The sequence below is a fragment of the Arvicanthis niloticus genome, chromosome 3 (genome assembly GCF_011762505.2).
Source record: "Arvicanthis niloticus isolate mArvNil1 chromosome 3, mArvNil1.pat.X, whole genome shotgun sequence".
In the NCBI taxonomy this organism is placed as follows: Eukaryota; Metazoa; Chordata; class Mammalia; order Rodentia; family Muridae; genus Arvicanthis; species Arvicanthis niloticus.
In genome coordinates, this window is record NC_047660.1 from 128,161,648 (window position 1) to 128,185,095 (window position 23,448).

At 40.7% G+C, this 23,448-nt stretch overlaps 1 protein-coding gene across 3 annotated transcripts in view; it reads left to right on the plus strand.

Moving 5' to 3' along the window:
* Positions 1-23,448, plus strand: part of Hecw2 (HECT, C2 and WW domain containing E3 ubiquitin protein ligase 2) — a 358,088-nt gene that overhangs the window by 130,558 nt on the left and 204,082 nt on the right. For all 3 annotated transcript variants that reach the window (XM_076931910.1, XM_076931912.1, XM_076931911.1), the window contains exon 2: positions 13,603-13,929. In XM_076931910.1, the coding sequence (XP_076788025.1) occupies positions 13,638-13,929 (292 nt within the window). In that variant the 5' untranslated portion in view covers positions 13,603-13,637. The remainder of the gene's footprint in view (positions 1-13,602; positions 13,930-23,448) is intronic.

Below are 23,448 nucleotides of genomic sequence, written 5' to 3' on the forward strand. Positions count from 1 at the left end.
GAGGGCTTTCAGAAATGAGGTCTTCTGAAACATACATTTTTTTTTTTTTTAAATTTTAGGAGGAAATTTGAGGAACATAAAGTACTAGGCCCTAATACCAGCTTCTCAGGAGGCTGAGGCAGGAGGAGTTTGGCCACAGTGCTGGAGATAGAGTGTGCTGCTTATTCAGTTGAGTCTGGCATGTGTGAGGCTCTAGGGCCAGTCCTCAGTGTTGGAGGGTGGGGCACAAAGGCTAGCTCTTTATAAACTTAAATGGTTCAGTGTTTTTGGTTATAAATGGTGGTCTATTTTTTCCATTATTTATAATATCTATTTATTGAACAAAAATAATTGTTGGTCATTTGACACCATCCATTGATATCTTTTGTGTTTCTTTTGCCTTGCAAGTTTATTTGAAGAGTAGATTGAAAATGTTAATTCTTGGCATTTCTCAGTGTTTAAAATTACAGTGGTCTTAGCTTGGTGGAGTGGCACATACCTATAATCCCAGCACTTGGGAGGCAGAGGCAGGAAAATTGCAGGCTCAAGACCAGCCAGCGAAACACAGTAAATCTATTTTCAGTTTTCAAAGAGAGACCATTTTTGTTGCCATTAAAAAAATGGTATGGTCTTTATTAAAACTTAAAATGCTCAGAACGTCCTTCTAAAAGAATACGCTAATTTAAAAAAATACAGTTTGAATCTAAAGAAACTTAATAAGAAAAACATGTAGAAAAAGTGTGGTGTGAAGAGGCTTAGAACTTAAGAGAGTTAAAAATTAAGCACAGTTGCAGTAATAATCAAAGAAAATACAAATTAACCACTCCCCCATTATTTTTAACCTTTTGGTTAAAACTATCTATTTTAATGAGAGTGATTATTTGTTGAGAGCTATGTGTGTAGTGTTAAATCAACTCATGTAATTCTGATAATAACCATTTCAGGCGGGTGCAATGATACCATCCCTGTTTTATGAAATCTGTTGAGCAGTCAAGGAAGATAATGGAGCTGAGTTACATCAAAACTTGGATTTGAAGCTGGTTATGGAATCCTTCTTCCAGAACCACAGCTTATCCACTAACTTGCCCCCAAACGTGGGGAAATATCCAGTACTGTTAATGGCATTAGGAAGAAAATACCCACTTTCTACATGCTCTGTGCTTTCTTCCTAGAAGAGATCCAGTGTCACTTATCCATGGCCATGAGTTAGTGACTCCAATTCTTTTTTATTTAAGAAAACCATTTATTTATTTTTAATATTTTTATTTATTCTCTGGCAATTCCTTATATGTGTACAACACGTTTTAATCACCTCTTACGTAAAGATTCCCTCCCCTTCTCTTAGATGCCCCAAGAATACTTCCCTCCAGTGGCCATTAGCTGCCAATAGCTTCTTGGCTAAGGGTGGAGCCTCCTTCAAACTGGAATATCGATTGCCTTGATCTTGTGCGTAACTGCTGTGAAGTCATGAGTGCAGTGGGCCATGCAATGTCTATAGACAGCATCATAGCACTTCACCCCATCCTTGAGCTCTTACCCTCCCCTCTGACCTTACGAAATGTTCCCTGGGCCTTGTAGGTGTTACTTGATATAAATGTCCCATTTAGAAATGAGCACTCAACAGTTACTTACTCTCAGCACCTTGAACAGTTGTTAAGTCTCTGCGTTAACTACTTCCCGTGACAAAAATAAGCTTTTCCAACCAATGCCAAGAGCAGCATTGATCTATGGGTAAAAACATAAATATTTAGAAAGCAGGTTGACAACATTCCATTTAGTGAAGCAACAATAATGTTTCCTTCTAAGACCTGTAAGCTTCCAAACCATGGGCTTTTGACAAGATTTACAGTACCAGGTGCAAATTCTCCCTTTAAATCCCATCAGAGAGTGGTTGATCACCCTGGTACCAGCCATGACATATAGTAGATACCTATATGTTGGTACTATAGCTCACAGGGGCCAGTGTTGGGTAAGTTTCTTCTCCATTGACTATCTGTAAGCACTAATGCTAGCCAGAGGGAGAAGGTTCCCAGTCTGTTCTAGCTTAATTTCTACATGGTCTAAAGCCGAAGTGTGTTTTATTCTCATCGGTAGGGTCTCATTATCTAGCTATGGTAGGAAGCCAATAGCAATGCTGTTAGCCTGCTTTGTTGTTTTGTTTGATTGGCTGGTTGTTGTTTTGTGAAGGAGGGATGCAATTTCCCTGCCCAATAATTTGTAGGGAGGCACCCCACACACAGCACTGAGATTTTCCGTGTCTTCTTGGGAAAGCATTATCCACTCACACAAAGTACCTCTGTCCACACCTTTTAAAAACTCTATTTTAAAATTAAGTTTCAAAGTAATGGGTTTCCATAGGGCCTGTCCATACATTATTAGATTTGTTTTCTTTTAAACTGACATTCCAATACCACCCCACCTCTACTCAATTTTTTTGCCCTCAGCAAATGCCAAAATGAAAGTATGAGGTTGTATTTGTACTAATAACCCAACTGACCATCTTGAGGGAATTAAATTTGCTATACCAAACACTAACTATTTAAAAGGATGTTACAGTGTGTTATTTGTTAATATGAATGTATGCATTACACTTGTGTAAAAAAAAAAAAAGCAGGCTCTAAAGTAGTTGGGCTTTGGAGTGTGATCTCATTTTATCCATACATAAATAGCTATGCATGTATTTCTAGACCATAATGCTGTAGGTTTTTATGTCTGAGTAATGGCTTTAAGGAATTTTCATTTCTTTTTTTATTTTTTAACATATTTTTTTGCAGTGTGTATGTGTTATATTTAAGATTGGCAAAATATCCTACAAAGGTATCTCTTCTCCCTGTCTCACCACTCACTTTGTGATAAATTTAGGTTGTCAGGTTTTGATATGGTTTATGATTTGGGTATGTGAAACAGTTGTATATGGAATTTGAGAAGAGGGTCCATGTCACAATAGTGTGTTTAAAGTTTTGACTTACAGGCTTTATTATTCCCTCCTCAGAAACTACTCCAGAAACTGAGATGTGCTGTCATTGGGTGGGGTTGCTCTGAACTGCAGGTCTCTTCTGTAGTTGGCCTCAGATCTTAATCTAAACATGACTGTATACAAAAATAGAACTCTATTAAGTGAAATACAAGCTATCATTGAATATTAAAGTAGCTGATATTTTATATGCACCTCAAGTCAACAAATGTCGACCATAATTAGGAGTGTTGTTAATCAGAATGTTTCTCTTGGATTTTCTCTGGGTCTGGGTTGTGGACCTTTCATCCCCCTGCACAGCTCATCCTGGATTTGGAGTCTACTGATACCAACATGTTTGGTGAGTTTGTTTTCTATTAGAGATTTGACACATTGACTTAAAAATGGTTTATTTGGCTGTATCCTTTGAAAGTCTCCTTGAGAAGTTAATTATTCATCTAACAGATGTTTAACATTACTCTAGTCTGACAACCTAAATTGCTGTGGTGTTTATGATGAGAGTTATTACTGATTTTCTGCAGAAACCTCCAAAGCTGGATGATAGCTTTAAACAACAAAGGATTATTATTATTTCTGCATATAAAAAACATCAGTACAAATTAAGTCTCCAGTTGCTAATTCCCAAGATCAGGGTGCTGTAGTCACAAAATGCTGAAATATCGGTTTATATTAAACAACAGAAAGGACACTGTGTATTAACACTCTATGTTAAGTTAAATATTCTGGTACATCTTTTGCAAATCCCAGTGAACTAATGACAGTAGAATCGTGATGTTTGGGCCACACTCCATGTTCTGTATGATGGTTATCTGGATGATGGTGATGATGGTGACATGTGATGATGTGGTTGAAGGGGATAGATGGTGTCTAGCATCTCCGTGTCTGATGTCAAAGCACTCTTCAGATCTCTGACTTCTTTCAGCTGTGTTGACTTCAGCACACTTCTCTTTCTTGACTTGGTTCTACACGCCATCTGCAGCTTCCATTAACAGGTATCCCACAACTCCAGGATCTCCACCATCTTGGGTCTCCAACAAAATCCAGGCTTTTCCTTTACTGCTTCACACAATGTCCTATCTGGGCCTACAGGCATGTTCCTGACACATGCCTAGCCTTGTCATCTTTCTATAACTATCGTGGGAGATTTCACAACTCCCTTTTTGTATCTTTGGCTCTAAAGTCACAACCGTGTGGCCAAAGCTGCCAAACTCTGCTTCTGGGGCCTGGAACTTGGCCCCCTCTTCAATTACTTCTGCATCAGCCTTTTGTTGTTGATGGTTTCCTTCATCACTTAAGCTTTCCTTTAAATCCTTTCACAAGTTGTGAGCTTAGCTGGGTTGGGTCTTGTCCTGAGATCACCACTCCTTTATCCCATTTAGCACCAGGGTTGTCTTTAAACATTTTATCCTCTTGAGCATTGGACCTGGAACCATTACACTGCCAGCTGCTCCTTGTCTTTCCAAACTGTACATTTTATGTTCCTCCTTACCCCACTTGTTCCTTTTCTTTATAGATCTACGTAAGAGTACCTGCTGATAACCACATAACAGAGTCAGTACTATGCTGTTTTGAAATCTCCTCTGCTAACACTGTTAGTTTAAAAGCCCCAGGCAGACTTTTAGAACAAGGGTTTAAAAAGCAGCCGTATTCTTTGCCAAAGTATCAAGAATCTTCTTTAGCTCCTTTACTAATATTTTCCCCTCTGAAACTTCTTGATCTGGGCCCCCACAGTTCGGATGACTCTCAGCTCTGTCTTCATGTGCTTGCTAGGATGGACAATATGATTAAGCTGTGCTAAAAGCATCCAAAAGCTTTTCTACTTGAAAGTCCTAAATTCTTCTATATTCCTCCAGCAAAAGGCACAGTCTGGTCTATCACACAAATAAACACCACTCCCTGGTACCAGCTTCTGTCTTAATCACTGTTCTATTTCTGTGGAGAGATGCCATGAACAGGGCAACTCTTATAAAAAGAAAGCATTTAATTGGGGGCTTGCTTCCAGTTTTCAGAGGCTTCTTAGTCCATTATCATTGTGGTGGGGAGCATGGCAGCAGGCATGCAAGACAGACATGGTGTTGGAGAATTTTTTGAGAGCTACATCCTGATGTGCAGGCAGAGAGAATGAGACTGAGTCTGTCATGGGCTTCAGAAACCCATGACAGCCCACCCCCCAGTGACATACTTCCTCCAACAAAGCCACATCTCCTAATTCTTCTAATCCTATCAATCAATCCCACACCCTAGTGACTATGAATTTAAATAAATGAGCATACGGGGCCATTCTTATTCACAAAGGCTCTCTGTGTATAAAGTGATAAAAACAACAACAACAACAATAAACAGAGATATACTAAGCTGAATGACAAGGGCTTACGGCTACATAGAGGATCTCAAGCCAGAGTATTTTTATCTAGATTTGATAATATTGGTTTATAATCCCAGCTACTCAGGAAGCTGAGGCAGGAGGATGAAAAGTTCACGGCCTGCCTGGGCCACAGCATAAATCCAGGGCCTGTTTGGGCAAGCTCATGGGAATTTTGTCTCAAAATGAAAAGCAAAGGAGAAGACTGGAGGTTCAGCTCAGGGGTAGGACACTTAGCTAGCCCGTTGAAGCCCTAGGTTCCATCCTCAGTACTGCTCTGCAGAGGTTAGGAAAGTTCACCACTGAGGAGCTGTGAGTGAAGCCAACAGAGACTATTTTACATTTCTAACTGTGTATTGAAAACTTTACTTAATCCCATCTCAGCCCAGGATCAGGACCTTTGTATCCTGTTTATATATTAAACTTTCTGAATTGTCAACCCCAACTAGTACAGTTCACCTATGGACTGCCCACTCACCCCAAAGCTTTTTTTTTTTTTTTTTTTTTTTTTTTTTTTTTTTTTTTTTTTTGCAGAATCACACCTTGCCAATGTAAGTAATTTTTGTCTTCTTTTCTAATTCTTCATCTTAAAAGTTGTTCTTAGCTCTGGTCCAGCCGATGTATTCCAGCTGCCATCTTGCTTGATGCTGATAGTTCAGGGAACTTGGTCTCTGATCCAAATCCTTTCCCACCTGGCTAGCATCTGTAGTGACTCAAGATCTTTTATTCTTTTTACTCAGAGAAGCTTTGGTCTCAATACTCTTGGTAAACCAAACGTTAAAACGAAATGCCCATGTGTCTGCTTTACTTTTATTTAATGTGTCATTATTTTAAAACAAGGTGGTTGGAAAGAAGGGGCAGAACCGTTCTGATTCTTCCTGGGGTTCTTTGATTGGCCGTCAGCACAGCTTCCTTTTACCCATTAATTATACCTGAAATCAATGAGTGGTCAGGTCCACGGAGGCTGATGTGGCTCACAATGAATCAATAATTACTCTTTCTGTGTCTTCTGAAGTGATACACACACACGCACACACACACACACACACACACACACACACACACACACACACACACACATATATATATATATATACACAACAAATTAGCACAGGGAAATGTGGAGATGGGGCCAAGCAAATGAGCTTTGTGTAGGCAGTTCCAGGCTGTGTAGCCTCAAAATTTAAGGAATTGACTAAAACTAGTAAACAGTTTGTTGTATTTTTCTTTCCTAATTTTGTGAGTTAACTTGGGCATGATGTGTATCCCCAAAATTACATATTAGACACTTAATAATGCCTAAGTTCATTGCTGACGATATTTAGTGGTGAGGCCTTGCCTGGGGAATGGGGATGGGGGGGGGGTAGAGGGAGGAACTAGCATTGGGGGAGAAATTAACATTGGGGAGGTAGTTAGGATTGGGGAGGTAACTAGCATTGGAGAAGTAACTAGTATTGGGAAGGTAATTAGCATTGGAGAGGTAACTAGTATTGGGTGCAGCTATGAGGTTGGGTCTGAGAGTTGATATTAGGAGGCAGAGACCCAAGCTTGTTTATCTCATTCTGTGATGCTTTCTGATGATTTCATGTTATGATACAGCCAGGAGGCCTTGCCAGATGCCTCCACCACTCTCCTGGACTTCCCACATCCAGAAACCCTAACCTAATAAACCATTACTTGTTAAGCACCAGATCATGGATATTTTGTTACAGCAGGAGAAAGACTCAGGTGTGCATGATGTAGCTCTGGTGACCTCATCAAGTCCTAGGGCTGCAGAAGCCATGGGAACCACGACTTTGGGAAATAGGTGAACTCGAATGGCTGGAAGGCTGGTTTCAGCTAAATCAACCACTGCTTTGATATCCTTATCTGGAAATCACATCTGTGACTAATAAGGCCTTGTAGAGATCACATGGGGGTGAGGTAGGAGGGGCAGGTAGACAGACAGCGTCAACTAGATCTTAAGGAGAGTTTACACAAGCCAGATTTCATAATGACTAGGAAAAAAAGTGTCTGATCCTTGCAAATAGAAGTTCAAACAATAAGTATCTGCTTACTTTATCTTACAACAAAATCTAAGTTTTATGGTCACAAATCTGAGCTAATAGAAAGAACAAAGAATAACTGAGATGTTCAACTTTTAGAGGGTTGGAAGAATTAATCTTTCTGACTTTTTTCAGAATCATAAAGAACTCTATCATTTAGACATGACACAAGGAGTCTATATTTCTTAGCTTCTTTTTTAATTCCATGGTCTTCGGGTTATTTTTGTCCCTTCAGTTGTAAATTATGCTAGCTTTTCCAGGTTCTCTGTACTTAGTGGCTTTTGCCTGTGAACCATGGAGTTCCTCGTGGTGGCTTTCTGACTTGAGAATTCCTGAATGCTTTGGCAGTTTATTTTTGGTTGTCTGAGATGGGCTCTTGTGGTTCATCCTGGACAGGCATGCCACAGGGGCTGGCCTTGAACTCACATCCTCTCTCCTGTCTCAGCTGCTTAGGTGCTGGGATTGCAGGCTCCTTTTCCCTTTAGAGCCAGTGTACAGTCAGGACAGCTGACTTTCTGCAGAATGACTTCCAGGATGAACTTGGTGGATGATTGAAAGAAGCAGTTGGCAGAGAGGGAACTTTAAAAGTCTCTTCTTTTTGATTCATTTTGTTTCCATCTTCTGCCCGTACTGTATGATGGGGCTGAACAACAAATATATGGATAAGAGGGTTTTTAACATTAAAAACCATTTGAGAACAATTATATTCTCTAAATGGCCCTTTTGGGACAAGTAGTGGGTGATTTTTTTATTTGAGTACTTGTATTAAAATTTAAACTTGGTGTCAATAAGTAGGATCACATTACCAAATAGAACGGTTTTCTCATTCATGCATTGTGTATTGATTTTCATTGAATTTTTCCATCCTCCAGATGACTGTACCACAGAGAAATCTCCCACCCTCTCTCCTCTTCCCTCTCTTCCCTCCTCCTTTTTCTCCCTCCCCTCCCTTTTCTCCTTTCCTTCTATTCTCCCTCACTCCCTTCCTCTCTCTTCCTCTCTCTTTTTGAGACATAGTCTCACTGTGTAGCCCAGTCTGGTCTGGAGCTCACTATCTTCAGAATCTATGGTATAAGGGTTACATGTGCCATTACGCCTAGCTAAAAGCCCATCTTTATTTTTAAATAAGTTTCATGTTCATTGAGAATGGAATTTTTTTCATTTGTTGTATCTCCGGAGCTGAACAGTCTTCTGTCTCCTTTGAAGCATCTGATAGCATCATATAGACAGATAGCCTCATAGCTATCGTATAGATGGTATGGCAGGCTTGGCCCTCCACGCTCGCCACCTACATTTGCTTTCCATTTCTTATTGTTTTTATTATTTTATTTCATCCTGTCCTCATGTTTTATATAAATGTGTATTTATGATATATGTATGTGTGTGTGTGTTATATGTGTACATGTGTGTATATAGGTTTGTGAAGACAAAGGATGATTTCAAATGCCCTATTCTATCACTTTGACTTTTTCCTTCCTTCCTTCCTTCCTTCCTTCCTTCCTTCCTTCCTTCCTTCCTTTCTTCCTTCCTTTCTTCCTCCTTCCCTCCCTCCCTCCCTCCCTCCCTCCCTCCCTCCCTCCCTTTCTTTTCTTTTTTCATAGATAAAACTGTATTTATTTTTTGAGATTGGGCCTTTTGTATCCCAGCCAGCCTTGAATTCATGATCTTGCCTCCACCTCCAAAGTGCTTGGATAGTAGGTGTGCTTTTCTCCAGCAGGCTTCAATGTCCATGGTTTATTATATTGAGATGTCAGAAAAGCCTTAGGAACAGCCACGCTCTTTATTCAAAAACTGAAGGAGTCTGGGACAAGGATGTTTACTAAGCACAGCACTGGTCTTGAGATACATAATAGTTAGGGCTATCATATAGACGGGTATGGCAGAAACTGCTGATCTCTTTAAAGGGGAGGCTTCAGACCTGATCTGTATTTCAACAAGACTTGGGTCTAATTTCTTGGGTCACATTTCTTCAAAAGTTCCATGAAACAGCTTGATAACCACTGATGGGCTGTCTTAAGTCTCTTCTAGTTCCAGCATCTTGGGTTTCCTAGGCTAAACAAGAAAACATCAAAATGGCCTTTCCTTTCTTATTCTTCTCAAGATGTGTTTTTGAGACTAGAGAATAATTCTGAACTGGGATATAGACAAGACATGTTCCAAAGGGGCTCAGGGAACCCTTCCTCTCTGTGGGCCCTCCATCTGGAAAAGCCCGGAACAGCCCCTGATCCCTGATGGCAGTAGATGCAGGGAATGTGAGGGCCATGGCCCCATTAGTTTCTTGAGACTTGGTCTCTTACTGAACTTACTAGAGCTAGACTAATGGTCAGAAAGCTTTGGCCATCTTCCTGTCTCTAACCCACAGCACTGCAATTACAGGCATGTGCAGGACCACACCTGGCATTTTATGTGGCTCTTAGGGATTCAAACTTGTCAGTGCAACAAACACTCCTATTCACCAAGACATCTCTCTTGTACCATCACTCAATTTTTCTGCTTTAATGTATCTTTTTTTTTTTTTTTTTTTCTTGGAGCTCACTTACAGAGTGAGACCAGGCTGGACTCGAACTCAGAAATCTCAGAAATCCGACCGTGTCCACCTCCCGAGGGCTGGCATTAAAGGCATGTGCCACCACACACTCTGCTTTAATGTATTTTAACTTGTGTAAGAATAATAAGCATTGGTTGTTAATCTCAGACATTGAAACTTAGCCTGTGCTTGACATTTTCTCTGTTTGAGATGGGGAAGGGGGGAAGCAATCCTTGAAGGATCAAACAAAGAGAACTCCTGATCTGACTTATGTTTATGTTATAATATAATGATATCACTTCTGCTCTCTGAACTCTGGCTCTTACAGTTGTTCTATTCTCTCTTTCTCAATGATCTCTGATCCATAGGCACAGGCATTGTATTGTAGATGTAACATTTAGGAGTAGGGTTTCACAACCTGCTATCTAACTGTTGCAGAGAAGTGTCCTTGAAAACTGTACTTATCAGTGGGGATAAGGAGTTACCCTGGCCTGGAATTCATAATCTTCCTGTCTTGGACTCTCAGGTAGTCCACTTCCCAGGTATTACACTTCCCAGGGGAATGAGCCCCAGGCTTGGGTTTCTTGGTAGGTGAGTTCTTCTGTGTTACAGGGCTATTCTGTTTCTGATTGGTGCTGTCCTTGGAATGGGTAAGGGTAGTAACAGCCTGATATCCCAGTAAGTAATAGATGGAGTTTGGGGACAAGGTAATGAGGGAATTGTGGGAACATGTAAACCAGTTGTATCTGGTAAAATTAAAATAGAATACAGTAACAAGATAATTAGTGGCTAAACTTAATTGAGCACATAGTATGTGCTAGAGATTGTTTTAAATGCTTTTTTAATGCTCTAGTTAATTTAGTTCTCGCCAACGTTCTGGAGACAGAGATTAATGACAGTAGGAAAATGGAAGACGTTAAACTGTTAGAGATTTCAGAGCAAATGGGTAGTAGAGACGGGACCAAAATCCAGGTATGGGGTTTTGTATCTCATCCCCTGATGCACAATGCTAACCTGCCTTTCTGGTTAAATATAGGTCATGCTAAAATACATAGTTCAGTTGTATAGCTGTGTCTTTTCCTTCCTTTCTAGAGCAGAATAATTGACAGTAGTTGGTCTGTTGTGTTTTTAAGTGACAAAGGTTCTGACCTATTTCTTTAGGAAAATAGTTTTGTTATATACAGCATGCATTTGCTGTTTGCCTGCAATGTGTTAGGAGTGAATTATTTATAGTTCTTGCAGGAGTTGATGTAGCACTTGACTCGCTGAGTTTATAAAGAAATTATGGCTTGCCGAAGTCCACTGTCATGAAAGTGGGTGAGAGACTGACTCTGGGCTTAGGCTTCATGGGTCAGATTACTGTCCAATAGTTATGGGGTTCCATAATGCGAAGTTCCTGCAGAGATCATGCAAGGAAGCAGAAGTACTAACACTATGATCAAGGACAGGGACTTAATGCCATTGTCCTAGAGAAACTGGCTTGTGTTTCATTTTTATTTCTGTCCTTTTTCACATAGAATTTCTTGCCTAGCAATCCAAGTTACTTTACATTTATTTATTTATCTGCTGAGCCATCTCACTGCCAAGTTATTTTTTGATTTAAGGAATTGTGCTAAAAACATGAAATCAACTTCATGGCAGAAATTACTTGAAGTTATTTGCGAGTACAATCGCTGTGTTAATGGAAACATGAGCACCGTGATGGCCAATCGTGGTCATCAACTTGACACATCTGGGAAGAAGGAACCCAGATAGGGGTTCTGTTGCTTCGAAGAAGCACCAGGACCAAAAGCAAGCTGAATAGGAAGGTGTTAATTCGGCTTACCCTTCTACATTGTAGTCCATCTTTGGAGGGAGGCAGGACAGGAACACAGCATGGCAGGAGTCTGGATGCAGGAGCTGATGCAGAGACCATGGAGGGCTTGCTCCTCTTGACTTGCTCAGCCTGCTTTCTTATCCTAGGACCACCAGCCATAGCATAATCCCCAGAGGTGGGTTCTTCCCCATCAATTACTAATTAAGATAATGCCCTACATCTGGATCTTATGGAGGCATTTTCTCAATCGAGGTTCCTTCCTTTCAGATGACTCTAGCTTATGTCAGGTTTACAAAATCTAGCCACTACAGGAACCTAAATTGAGAAATTGCTTCCATCAAATTGGTCTTTGTACATATCTATGGGGCATTTTCTTGGTTGCTAATTAATATAGAAGGGCCAAGTCCACCGTGGGAGGCATCATGCCTAGGCAGACTGACATGTGCTTTATGCCATATAAGAAGTACAGGTCAACATAAACCAGGGAGCAAGCTGGTAGCCAGCATTTCTCCCTGGTCTCTGATTCATTCAGTTTCTGCCTCCACATTCCTGCTTGAGTTTCTGCCCTGGCTTCTCTGGATGATGGACTGAAACCTGTGAGCTGAAATAAACCCTTTCCTTCCCTAGTTGCTTTTTGTCACGGTGTGGTGTTATCCTCACAACAGAGAGCCATCAGGGCATGCGTTTCATCCAAACTATAAAAAGGATGGAGAAACGGGGAAAAGTTGGGGAGTCTTTCTCTCCCTTTCTTTGGTCACAGACTCAGTATCCAAGGTTGGTAGTTGTAATACAAATAGGACACTGGAGAGAAGCTAGTTCACTTTTAAGTAGACTCTCATGCTAATGTTCCAGAAGCCAATAGTTTAGCTTCAAGTGAAATCTTTAAAAGATTGCAGCAGTCTGATTGCACAGAATAAGTGTTAAAGCCTGTAAAGCCTGTTTGTGTTTAGAAAGCAGTGTGGGAGAAAAGCAGATTTACTCTATTATTCACTCTGGGTGAGGTAATGAGAACCCTATGGGCAAGGGGGAGTTAATTACCAGGAGACAGAACCTCACAGGCACTGGGCAAAAGGATAGATGTCTTAGAAAGAGTCTCATAAGCATCTAGCAGTACAATAGGAGGAGACTCACAATGAGCAAACTAGGCTGGATGCAAGGCCTATCGGGGAAGTCTGTTTCTTTCCGGAGACCAAATGGGAGCCAAAGGCAAGCACCGTCATGATCCAGGCTCAGAGGAGAGCATGGAGACGTGAGACATGCCATGGAGTCTGGGGTTAAGATGCTTGCCTTTCCTCGTCTGTGCAGTTAACTGATATGGATCCCACCTGCCGTTTTCCCAATGCCACTGTAGATACTGGGGATAAAAGAGTGACAGAGCATGAAAATCACTGCTTTTGTGAAACCTCCGTTCATATTAGGAGGAATGGACAATGGCTGGTGAGTGATCAGATGGCAAATCAGACCTTAGAGAAACATAAAGACTTCCTTCCAGGATTTTGCCATTCTGCATATAATGCCCCCTCCTCTGTATTTAAGTGCAGAGGTGACATTTGAGCAAGCTCCTGAAAATGTTGCCCGTGAGTTACATTCCTTATGGCAGGGGAACTGAAGCAGTGAGCAGTACATCAGTAGCATTCATCAATATTTAGCATGTATCTTGCTGGTTGAAGGGGAACCTGGGGCCAGAGGTGTATGAAAGCTTGGCCATCTTGTGATCTCTGTCCTAGAAGTTATTTCTGATATGATCAAGTGAGTGTAGGGTGGTGTCTTTTATTTCCACAGCAGATTATTGTATGCTGAGGCTTTAATAAATTCTCCTTCAGGCTTTAGATCTGGGATGTTTAATGCTAACTCCTCACCTTTTAGCACTAATGTTTTATACTTCTCTGTCTCTTGCAGCTTTGTAGGAAAACAACCTCCGAGAGGCAGACACGATGGCTAGCTCAGCGCGGGAGCATTTGCTTTTTGTGCGGCGTCGGAATCCACAGATGCGGTACACGCTGAGCCCAGAGAACCTCCAAAGCCTGGCAGCCCAGAATTCAATGCCCGAGAACATGGCCTTGCAGCGGGCCAACAGTGACACAGACCTGGTGACTTCCGAGAGCCGCTCCAGCCTGACTGCCAGCATGTACGAATACACACTGGGGCAAGCCCAGAACCTCATTATCTTCTGGGACATTAAGGAAGAAGTTGACCCCAGCGATTGGATTGGACTCTATCACATAGGTAAGTCAGGTGAAGACTTTCGTGTGGCTCAGCATGGCTTTTAACTCCGAAATGGTTAACATTCATTGTTTTCTCCTGCCATAAAAAGGAAGAAAAGTTCTTCGTACATAAAATAGACAAAGCAGATTCTGGGCGTGTTCTTTGTTCCTTGGGAGGAGAGGCAACTGTTCCTTTACTTGTGGTTCTATTTCGACCAAATTAAATGTCAGCCCCTGTGGGCACCACTGGATTTTCTCTATAGTTTCTTGAGACATAGTCATGACTTGGAAAGAGGGCGGTTGTTAACATCTGTGAACCCTGTTAAACTGATATGAAAACAGTTTTTGTTCTCTAAAGATTGATTTCAGTTAAAACAATCTGTAGCCTGGGTTATCTTTTTGTGAATGGGAAATATTACCTATTTGTTTTGATAAAACAGTCCCAGCTTTGTTTAACTATATTCAAATCTGTTATTCATATATGAATGAATGATGAATGAAACATCTCAGAAAATACAAGTTAGTATTATTTGAAAGCAAATTCTAAACCTACCAATTATTAACATAATAATAAAATCCAGCATTACTCCAAGTTGGAAAATTTTGTCTCTGAGTCAAGGATATTACTTTAAAATTGATATCTGATATTGATTTCAATGTAAGTTACAAGTCAAGCTTCTTGTTTTGGTTCTCATGTAATGAGTAAACAAGGAGTCCTGTGTTGATGGCTTTACAAATCAGGCTTCTTAGACAGGGCTCATTTTGCCCCCTAGAGGACACTTGGCAGTGTGTGGCAACATTTTTGACTGCTGTCTTGATTTCATCTTTGTAGAGGGATGAGAACAGGGTGCTCCCCAGTATGGCATGTACAGGGGAGCTCTGTCTGCCCCAGGAGTCCCCTGGCCCCACTTTGAAAACCCTGGTTTAAGGCAAGCCTATATCCTTGCTGAACTTTTGTCAGAATGTTAAATCCATTGAAACTGGGGTTCTTTGGGGACTAAGAATTTTCTTTTGAAAAAATTATGGGTTTATATTAACTTTGTAACTCTCAATGATTAATCATGCTAGATAGTAAAAAAAAATTTCAAAATAGAAAAAATTTCAATGAATTAGTAACTTTTTTCCCTCTTATGATAACAAAAAGCATGGTGGGCAAAAGTCTTTAAAGTTGTCTATTATCTTTGGGTATAGTTAACTGTGTAGTCAAAGTGAGGAAGGCATACAACTTAAAGTCATTGTTCATATTATTATGACCATAAAAGAGCTTGTAGTTTTGTGGGATGTCAGTCTCCCCTTGGGCTCCGTAAAATTTCTGTTTTCACTTTTCTTGTACATTTTTTTCTTTTACATTTTAGATTTTAGAAGCGAAAAAACTTAAGTCTTCCTATGACATTTCCTAGTTTATTCTTATCTGTCTTCCTTTTCCGCCTTCACACATGCGCAGACACAGCACACTGGCGTTAGAAACTGGGTCTCTTGTGTCCCATGTTGCCTGACATTGCTGTGTAACTGAGGATGACCTTGAATTCCTGCTTCTTTTCCCTCACCTCCCAAGTGCCGAGGTAATGGCAGTGGACCACCACACCGGCTCTATTTATCCTTGAGTCTATTTGCTTTTCCCCTTTTCTTTATTCTGTGTCAGTCCCACTTGGTGGATTTAAAATTTTCAGTAGTTGACTTTTTAACGGCTAGAATTCTAATAGATCTCTGGCAGAAAAGACTAGCAAGAAGCAGTTATCTTAAACCCTCAAGGGGCTGCACTGACACAAACTAGGAAATGGAAATGCCTAGTAAGTCGACACACACACACACACACACACACACACACACACAGAGAGAGAGAGAGAGAGAGAGAGAGAGAGAGAGAGAGAGAGAGAGAGCACCTTATATTTAGTATGTCTTAATCAGCTCAATGGTTGGGTGCTCCCAAACTTCCCCACCTAACACACTCTCCCCCTCTGATATTCCTGAATTATTACTTACTAAAACCTATATTCCATCCTGGCTGCCCTGGACCCAGGCCTGCAGCTCTCCTGGGCCACAATTCTGCTTTTCAGCTTGGCAGTTCTTCCTTTCTTCTTCTCTTGGTCTATTTGCCTATGAATCCTAAAGTCCTACCTCTGTCTCTCTGCCCAGCCATTGGCCACCAGCAACTTTCTTTACCAATTACAACCAACTGGGGGGCAGGGACCCTTGGCGTCTTACATATGGATTCTTGTGCAATTTTGGGAACCCAAGTAACCTAATACAAGCATTAAACCAAATCCACAATATATATAATCATGGCTGTTCATCTGACATTGGATAACCAGTCCACACACTCTTGCTTGGAGAGGCTAGTTCTCTCATCCTCAGCATTCCTCAGTTGCTTGTCATTCTTTCTGTTGGGCTGCGAGTTTGTGGACTGCCCTCCATCTGTCGATGTCCTTGTTCAGCTCATGTTTAGGCAGTCATGTTGTGAGACTTTATGTGTGCAGCTTCTGATGTGACTAGAAGACAGAGTCTCACAGCAAACTCCCTCACCCTCTGGCTCTTACAGTCATTCTGTCCCCTTTTCTGTAATGTTGCCTGAGCCTTACATACGAGAGTTGGTTTGTGGATGTATCAGTTAGGACTGGGCTCTATAACTTGGCATTTTTGCTTGGTGGTGGTTTTCTGTAATAGTCTCTATCTGTTGAACAGAGACGTTTCCTTCATGAGGGATGAGAACTATACTTATCTGTGGGTATTAGGAGAAGTATTTAGAATGTGGTTGGGTATTATATGCTGATTTAGTAATTTGGTGGTTAGTTTCTCCTCTATTATCCATGACTTCAGTAGACCTGGGTAGTTGGCTAGGTTTTCAGTCCAGGCATGGTTTCCCTCTTGTTACATAGGTCTTATGTGTAATTAGACAGTTGTTGATTACACCCAGGATAAGGGTGCCCACTACTGCACTCTTAGGATTATTGTGCCATGCCGGGCATTGATGTAATTCATATGCATTATAGCTGGGTAGGACTATTGGTTGCTTTCCCCATTTGGAAATTCGCATAGTACCTTCTGGCACAGTGAAAACTAGCCCTTGGGAGGAGGCTTTTAGGTCAGTTCCAGCTCAGGGGCCTCTGGGTCGAGTCCAAAGTGTGCATCTTCAAATATAGGACTTTACCTTCTACCTGTAGTTGGGGGGGGGGGGTTAGCCAAAGGAAATAGTAATAGTAGGTAATGTTTTAGGAATCTCTTGGATAACCCTGACCAATTTGCTCAAAAGAAGGCTTTTTTTTTTTTAAGAATGAAGGGAAAATTATATATTTAATATATTTATATATATACACACATATATATGTATTAATATATGCATATATATGGCAAGGCATACATATAATACTTTCTCAATAATACAAATAATTTTAAATTGTGTTTTTCAAATAACTAAAAGCAGATCTTAAATATTTTACTATAAAAATGCATTTATTTGAATAAAGATTATTTACTCGATTTAGCTTTTGTGATGTGAGCACACACAAAAAGAATAGTAACATCCTCCCTCACTGCAATTGGAAAAGAAATACCTTGTTGGTAGTAGTGTTTTTTTTTTTTTTTTTTTAGACGTGAGCAAGTAGGAAGGGTCAAGTCCACCACAAGAAGATCCACAGAGTCAACTAAACTGGGACCATGGGGACTCACAGAGCCTGAGCCACTAAGCAGGGAGCATGCAGGAGCTGGACCTAGATCCCGCTACACATCTGTAGCAAATGTACAGCTTGGTCTTCATGTAGGACCCTTAACAATTGGAACAGGGGCTGTTTCTGACTCTGTTCCCTGCCATTTGTTTGGCCCCAGTGGGAGAGGCTATGCCTAGACCTGCAGGGACTAGATGTCCCAGAGTAGTAGTACCCAAAGGCGTCTCCCCTTCTCCTCACAGTGCGAGTAGGGATTTGTAAAGGTTGGACTGGAAAGAGAGGAGGGAGGAGGGCTATAATCAGGATGTAAAGTGAATAAAAAAATAAAAATAGTGTTAGGGCTTTTGTTAGATGGTCTTTGGCTTTTGGGGGGAACGTTGTTAGCCCAGATGAGAAACTATTTTTTTTTTAAATTATCTATCTATATACATAGACTCAGATGAATTATAAATTTATTTTAAGTAGATAGTAGAATGATTTTTGTGACTTTTTCAGACACCCTTACTGTTACTTTACTCTTCTCTCTCCTTCTGTATTTCTTTCCTCCCCTCCCTAGTTAGAGCTTCCCTCTTTTCTTCCCATTTCCCCAATGAGATCACTCGTATCCTGCTGTTCCCCTTCTTGCCCCTCACTTCCCTATCCTGCAATGTTCCGTTTTTACTTTCCTGGTTTCTGTCGTTAGTTACTCAAAACTGAAGACTCAGAGCTAGAGCCTCAGATGAGAGAGAGAGATGGTGTGGTGTTTGTCTCTCTGGGTCTGGTTAACCACACTCCGTATAATCTTTTCTCATTTCACCCATTGACCGTCAACGTTCATGATTTCATTTTTCTTTACAGTTAAATAGCATTCCGTAATTCACATTTTCATCAGCTAATCATTGTCTGAAGGTTATTTGGAGTGTTTCCATTTTCTAGCTATTGTGAATAGAGCAGCAATTATCAGGCTGAGCCAGAATCTGTGGAGTAGGATGCTGAATCCCTTGGGCAGGCGCCAAGGAGTGATACAGCTGGGTCATATGGAAGACTTATTTTTAGCTTTCTGAGAATTCTCCACACCGATTTCCATAGTGGCTGCACAAATTTGCAACCCTCCAACATTGAGTGATAATTCTCCTTTACCCACAATCCCTCCATCCTTTGTTGCCAGTTGTTTTGTTGATATTTGACATTCTGAATGGGGGAAGATGAAATCCCAAATACGTTTTAATTTGTATTTCCCTAACTGCTAAGGTGTATGAGCATTTTTTTGAGATATTTCCTAGCCATTTTGCTCTCATTTCAGCATGCTCTATTCAGGTCCCAGGCTCATTTTAAAAGTGGGCCCTTTGTTTTTTTAACTCTTTGTTTTTGTGTGTATGTTCTTTGTATATTAAGGATATTAATCCTCTGTCTGATGTATAGCTGACAAAGATTCTCTCCCGTTCTGTGGGCTTCTCCCTTACCTGGTTGATTGCTTATTTAGATGTTTTTAGTTTTATGAAGTCTTGTCAGTCGTTGGCATTAATTCCTTCACAAATGCAGTCCTGCTCTGACACCTGTGTCATGTAGACGCTGCCTGTGTTTCCTCCCATCATCAGCAGTGGTTCGGGTTTCACATTAAGGTTTTAACGCATTTGGAGTTAGTTTTTGTGGAAGGCATTAAATTCCAGTCTAATTTCATTCTTTAGCATGCAGACATCCAGTTTCCTAGCACTGTTTGTCAAAGGTGCTTTCTTTTCCATAGCATGTGTTCTTGGCACCTTTGTCAAATGTTAAGTGGCTGAAGTTATGTGTATTCATGTTTGGGTCTTTGATTTTGTTTCATTGGTGTCTTAGTCAGGGTTTGTATTCCTGCAAAAAAACCATCATGACCAACAAACAAGTTGGGAAGGAAAGGGTTTATTCAGCTTACACTTCCACATTGCTGTTCATCACCAAAGGAAGTCAGGACAGGAACTCACACAGGGCAGGAAATTGGAAGCAGGAGCTGATTCAGAGGCCACGGAGGGGTGCTGCTTACTGGGTTGTTTTCCCAAGCTTGCTCACCTTGCTTTCTTAAAGAACCCAGGACCACCAGCCCAGGGATGGCACCACACACAGTGGGCTGGGCCTTCCCACCTTGATCACTAATTGAGGAAATGCCTTACAGCTGGATATCATGGAGGCATTTCCTCACTTTCTCTGGGATAACTCCAGCTTGTGTCAAGTTGACACACTTAACTAAGCCAGTACAGTTGGTTTACATGTCAGTTTTGCTCTAGTTCTAAATTTTATTGAATTACTATAGCTCCATTATTTATCTTAACATCTGGAATGGTAATCCCTCCAGTGATGTCTTTGCTCAGGACTGTGTTGGCTGTCCTGGATTTTTGGTGGTTCCATATAAAAACAGAGTTTCTTGTTTGTTTATTTTCATGTTCATATGAGTATATTTGCATGAGTTTTTGAGTACCATGTACATGCAGTACCCAGTGAGGCCAGAATAAGGCATCAGATCCACTGGAAACTGGAATTGCTGATGGTTGTGAGTCACCATACGGGTACTGGGAATTGAACCCAGGTCCTCTGCAAAGCAGTAAGTGCTCTTAACCACTGAACCATCTCTCCAGCCCCCAAGACAGAGCTTCTCAATCTTCTCCTTTTTATTTTCTTAAGGCAATGGGGAAAGAAAGAATGCAATTGCCTGAATTTCTCTGTCTGTGGTGAGCCCCGAGAGATATCAATCTAAAAGATAAAAGCTAAGGATGATAGAACAGAATGCTGCAGCTTCGAATGACACTCCGAAGCTTATGTTGTGTTTCTACACACCCTCTCTTTGTCCACACAATCAATATAAGATTTATCTGTATTTGTAGTTATCCTTCCTGCCCTAAGCTAAAAGCTCCACTAAATGAATGAGAAAGGACACAGGTGGGTTAAACAACAGCATTCAAAGGAAGGATGGAGAAGAGTTTTGTCTCAGTAGTGAACTACTTTATAGAACGCTTAGGGCCACTTTAATAATAAGTATAATAGAGCTTTGGAGCAAGGAACTAAGCTCAGGTACCCAGCACTGATTAAATCCCAGCCAGGTCTGTACATCTTTATTTCTATCAGTATGGGCAGAAAAAGGCTATTCCTGGGGGCTTTCTGTCCAGCCACTCTAGCCAAATGAGTGAGCTCCGGGTTCAGGGAAAGAGTCTATCTGGAAATATAAGAAAGACATGCAATATTGACATCTGGCTTCTGTACGCACACCCATAAATGAGCTCACCTCCATATACAAGTGCACACATGTGTGCATAACCACTGCCCAACCCCCGTCAATTGAGAATAATAACTGTAAGCCATTCAGAACATTTCAGAAGACTTACTGGATGATAATGTGATGGGAAGAAGTTTTGAGTAAATAGCGCTTGATAATACATAAGAATTTATTGCTCCTATTATATGAGGGTGGAGAAACGATACATTTTGGAGCAAGTTGAGAGAAAAGCAGAAGAAACACAAGGTTAGGGTGGAAAAGATGTGGTGCAGATTCAATCACAAATTTAATGTCATTATAGACGAAGAGGAGAATACATAATCAATGTTTGTTGTTGTTACTGGTTGTGTGGCTTTTAAAAAATTTTTTTGAGACAGTATCTTGCAGAGTACCCAGGTTGTCCTTGAACTCCTAGGCTCTTGCCATCTTCCTTCCGGAGCCACCATAGAGGCTGAGATTACAGGCATGTGTCACTGCATAGGGATCCGTGACAGATTCTTTTAATGACTGTCAAATAGAAGTTCTGGGTTTTATAACAATAGCACACATGTCAGAAATAGCTTTAGCTTTCTCTGCTTCTGGCTAAGAAACCGCTATACCCCTGCAGTTGTGTCCGGAGAAGCTAGACTGTTTCCTAGCAACTTCTAGTTTTATTTATGGAACAGAGAGATGGTCTCTATAGAACTAAGTCCCAAAGGAGAAGGGATTCAATGGAGCATCTAACTGGTGACGTGTGGCTTGTTGGCACAGACTGCATTTTAATTGCGTTTCTCTTGGCCCACACTTTCTTCCAAAGCATGAGGTTTGGTTTGGTTTTTAATAATGTTTGACAGTGTACAGCTAAAGGAAAGACACACACCTGGATCAGAACAGTAAACGTCTTAGAGGTGTGTTAGTTAGCCAATAGGTTCTATTGGAAATACAAAGGAAGAAAAAGATGAAAATATCAAGGCACTGGTTTTTTTTTTGTTTTTGTTTTTGTTTTTTTTTTTAGAAACTTTGAGTGTGAACACAGTACTCAAAATACAGGCTAACTATATTTCCTTTCCAGAAAAATCTCACACAGACCCTGAGATTTCCAGACATGATTTCCTTGCAGATGATTCTCAGAAATCAATGAGTTTACGATTTATGGTGGTTATACAAAATTTGAATTGATCCCTTACAAATTTGATTGTATTACTCAATGCTTTCTCCCGATCTCATACGATAAAAGGCACAAATACAAAGATACGCACGGTACTCAATTGTCACCTCCTGCCATGACAAAATGCTTGACAAGAAGCCACTTAAAAGAGAAAGAAGCTACTCTGGCTTACAGTTCTGGGGAATACATTTCACATGGTAAGTGAGGGAGGTTTCTTGTCATATAACATACAATCAGAAACTTTGATCTTATGTGTTTTTTTTTTCCCCTTGAGTATTCAAGAGGCCTGATTTGTCATTTCTCATTTCTCATTTGTGCAACTTTAGGCACCTTACACAGTAGGAAAATGTGCATTGTGAATATGTGCTGTTCTGTAAACTGATGCCGCCCAGTGCACTGGTCTGCACCGTCACTGACCTTGGTCAGAGCAGGCACTTTCTCCAGCATGTTAGCCAATCAACCGCCATTGAAAATCACCTGAACCAAATTAGGAGCTTTTCGATGTGCCTTCTGTTTGTGGGTCAATTTTATTCTGTCAACATGGACCAGAAATAAGTAATTGAGCACTATTTTTATTGGACTGGTTCAAGAGGTATATATGCATTGATTATATCTTTGAACGACTGTATTTTGACTGTTATTCTCCAAAAAGTACTAAAGTTGATTGTAGGCATACTTTTTTGGCTATTTTTATTGGGTTTTTATATCTGCCACCATTATTCCATCCTAATTCCTTCCAACCTTCAACACTGGGTAGCAGAGAAAGAAGGTTAGAGGGAGAAGGAGGGGAAATGACCTTTTTAGACTACTTCCTGATGGTTAGGGGCATCCAGTTCCTTGGGGCAATGTTGACCTTTATAGTCAAGATATCCAATTTCTCCTTGTAGATCTCTCTTTGCTCACAACCACTTGACAAACCGCAGCTACAGGGGGAGCAGCAGCCTCCCTCCACAGGTCTTCTGGTGCTCTTACATTTATACCCTCTCAAGAGTCCACCAAAACCCAAACATAAACTATCTGCAGCTAGCAAAAATCACACCCCTCCTAGATCAGGAGACAAGTCAGCAGCTGTGGACAAGCTGAAGCAGCCTCATACTCCACACCTTGGATTAAAACAAAATTGTAATCACATAACATAACTGGGTATATATATATATATATATATATATATATATATATATATATAGAGAGAGAGAGAGAGAGAGAGAGAGAGAGAGAGAGCGCAAAGTTTTCACTATAGTTGATGCGTCACAACACTGTTCATATTTCTTCACACTTGGGCAGTAAATGAATTAAGATTGCAATAGTGAGCCAACACTGAGATCCTTTGTTAGAGTGTTAAGATTCTAAAGTTTAAGGTAATGTCTTATAAACTATAAGTAGAGCCTGGCATGGTGTTGTTCTACAGTTTGTTGATGGTCATCCAGGCAACTCAAGTGTTTGTGCATAAGTTTCATTTTCTTCCTGTATGTGGAAATGAGGTCAAACATAGTTCATTAGTCATTTTCT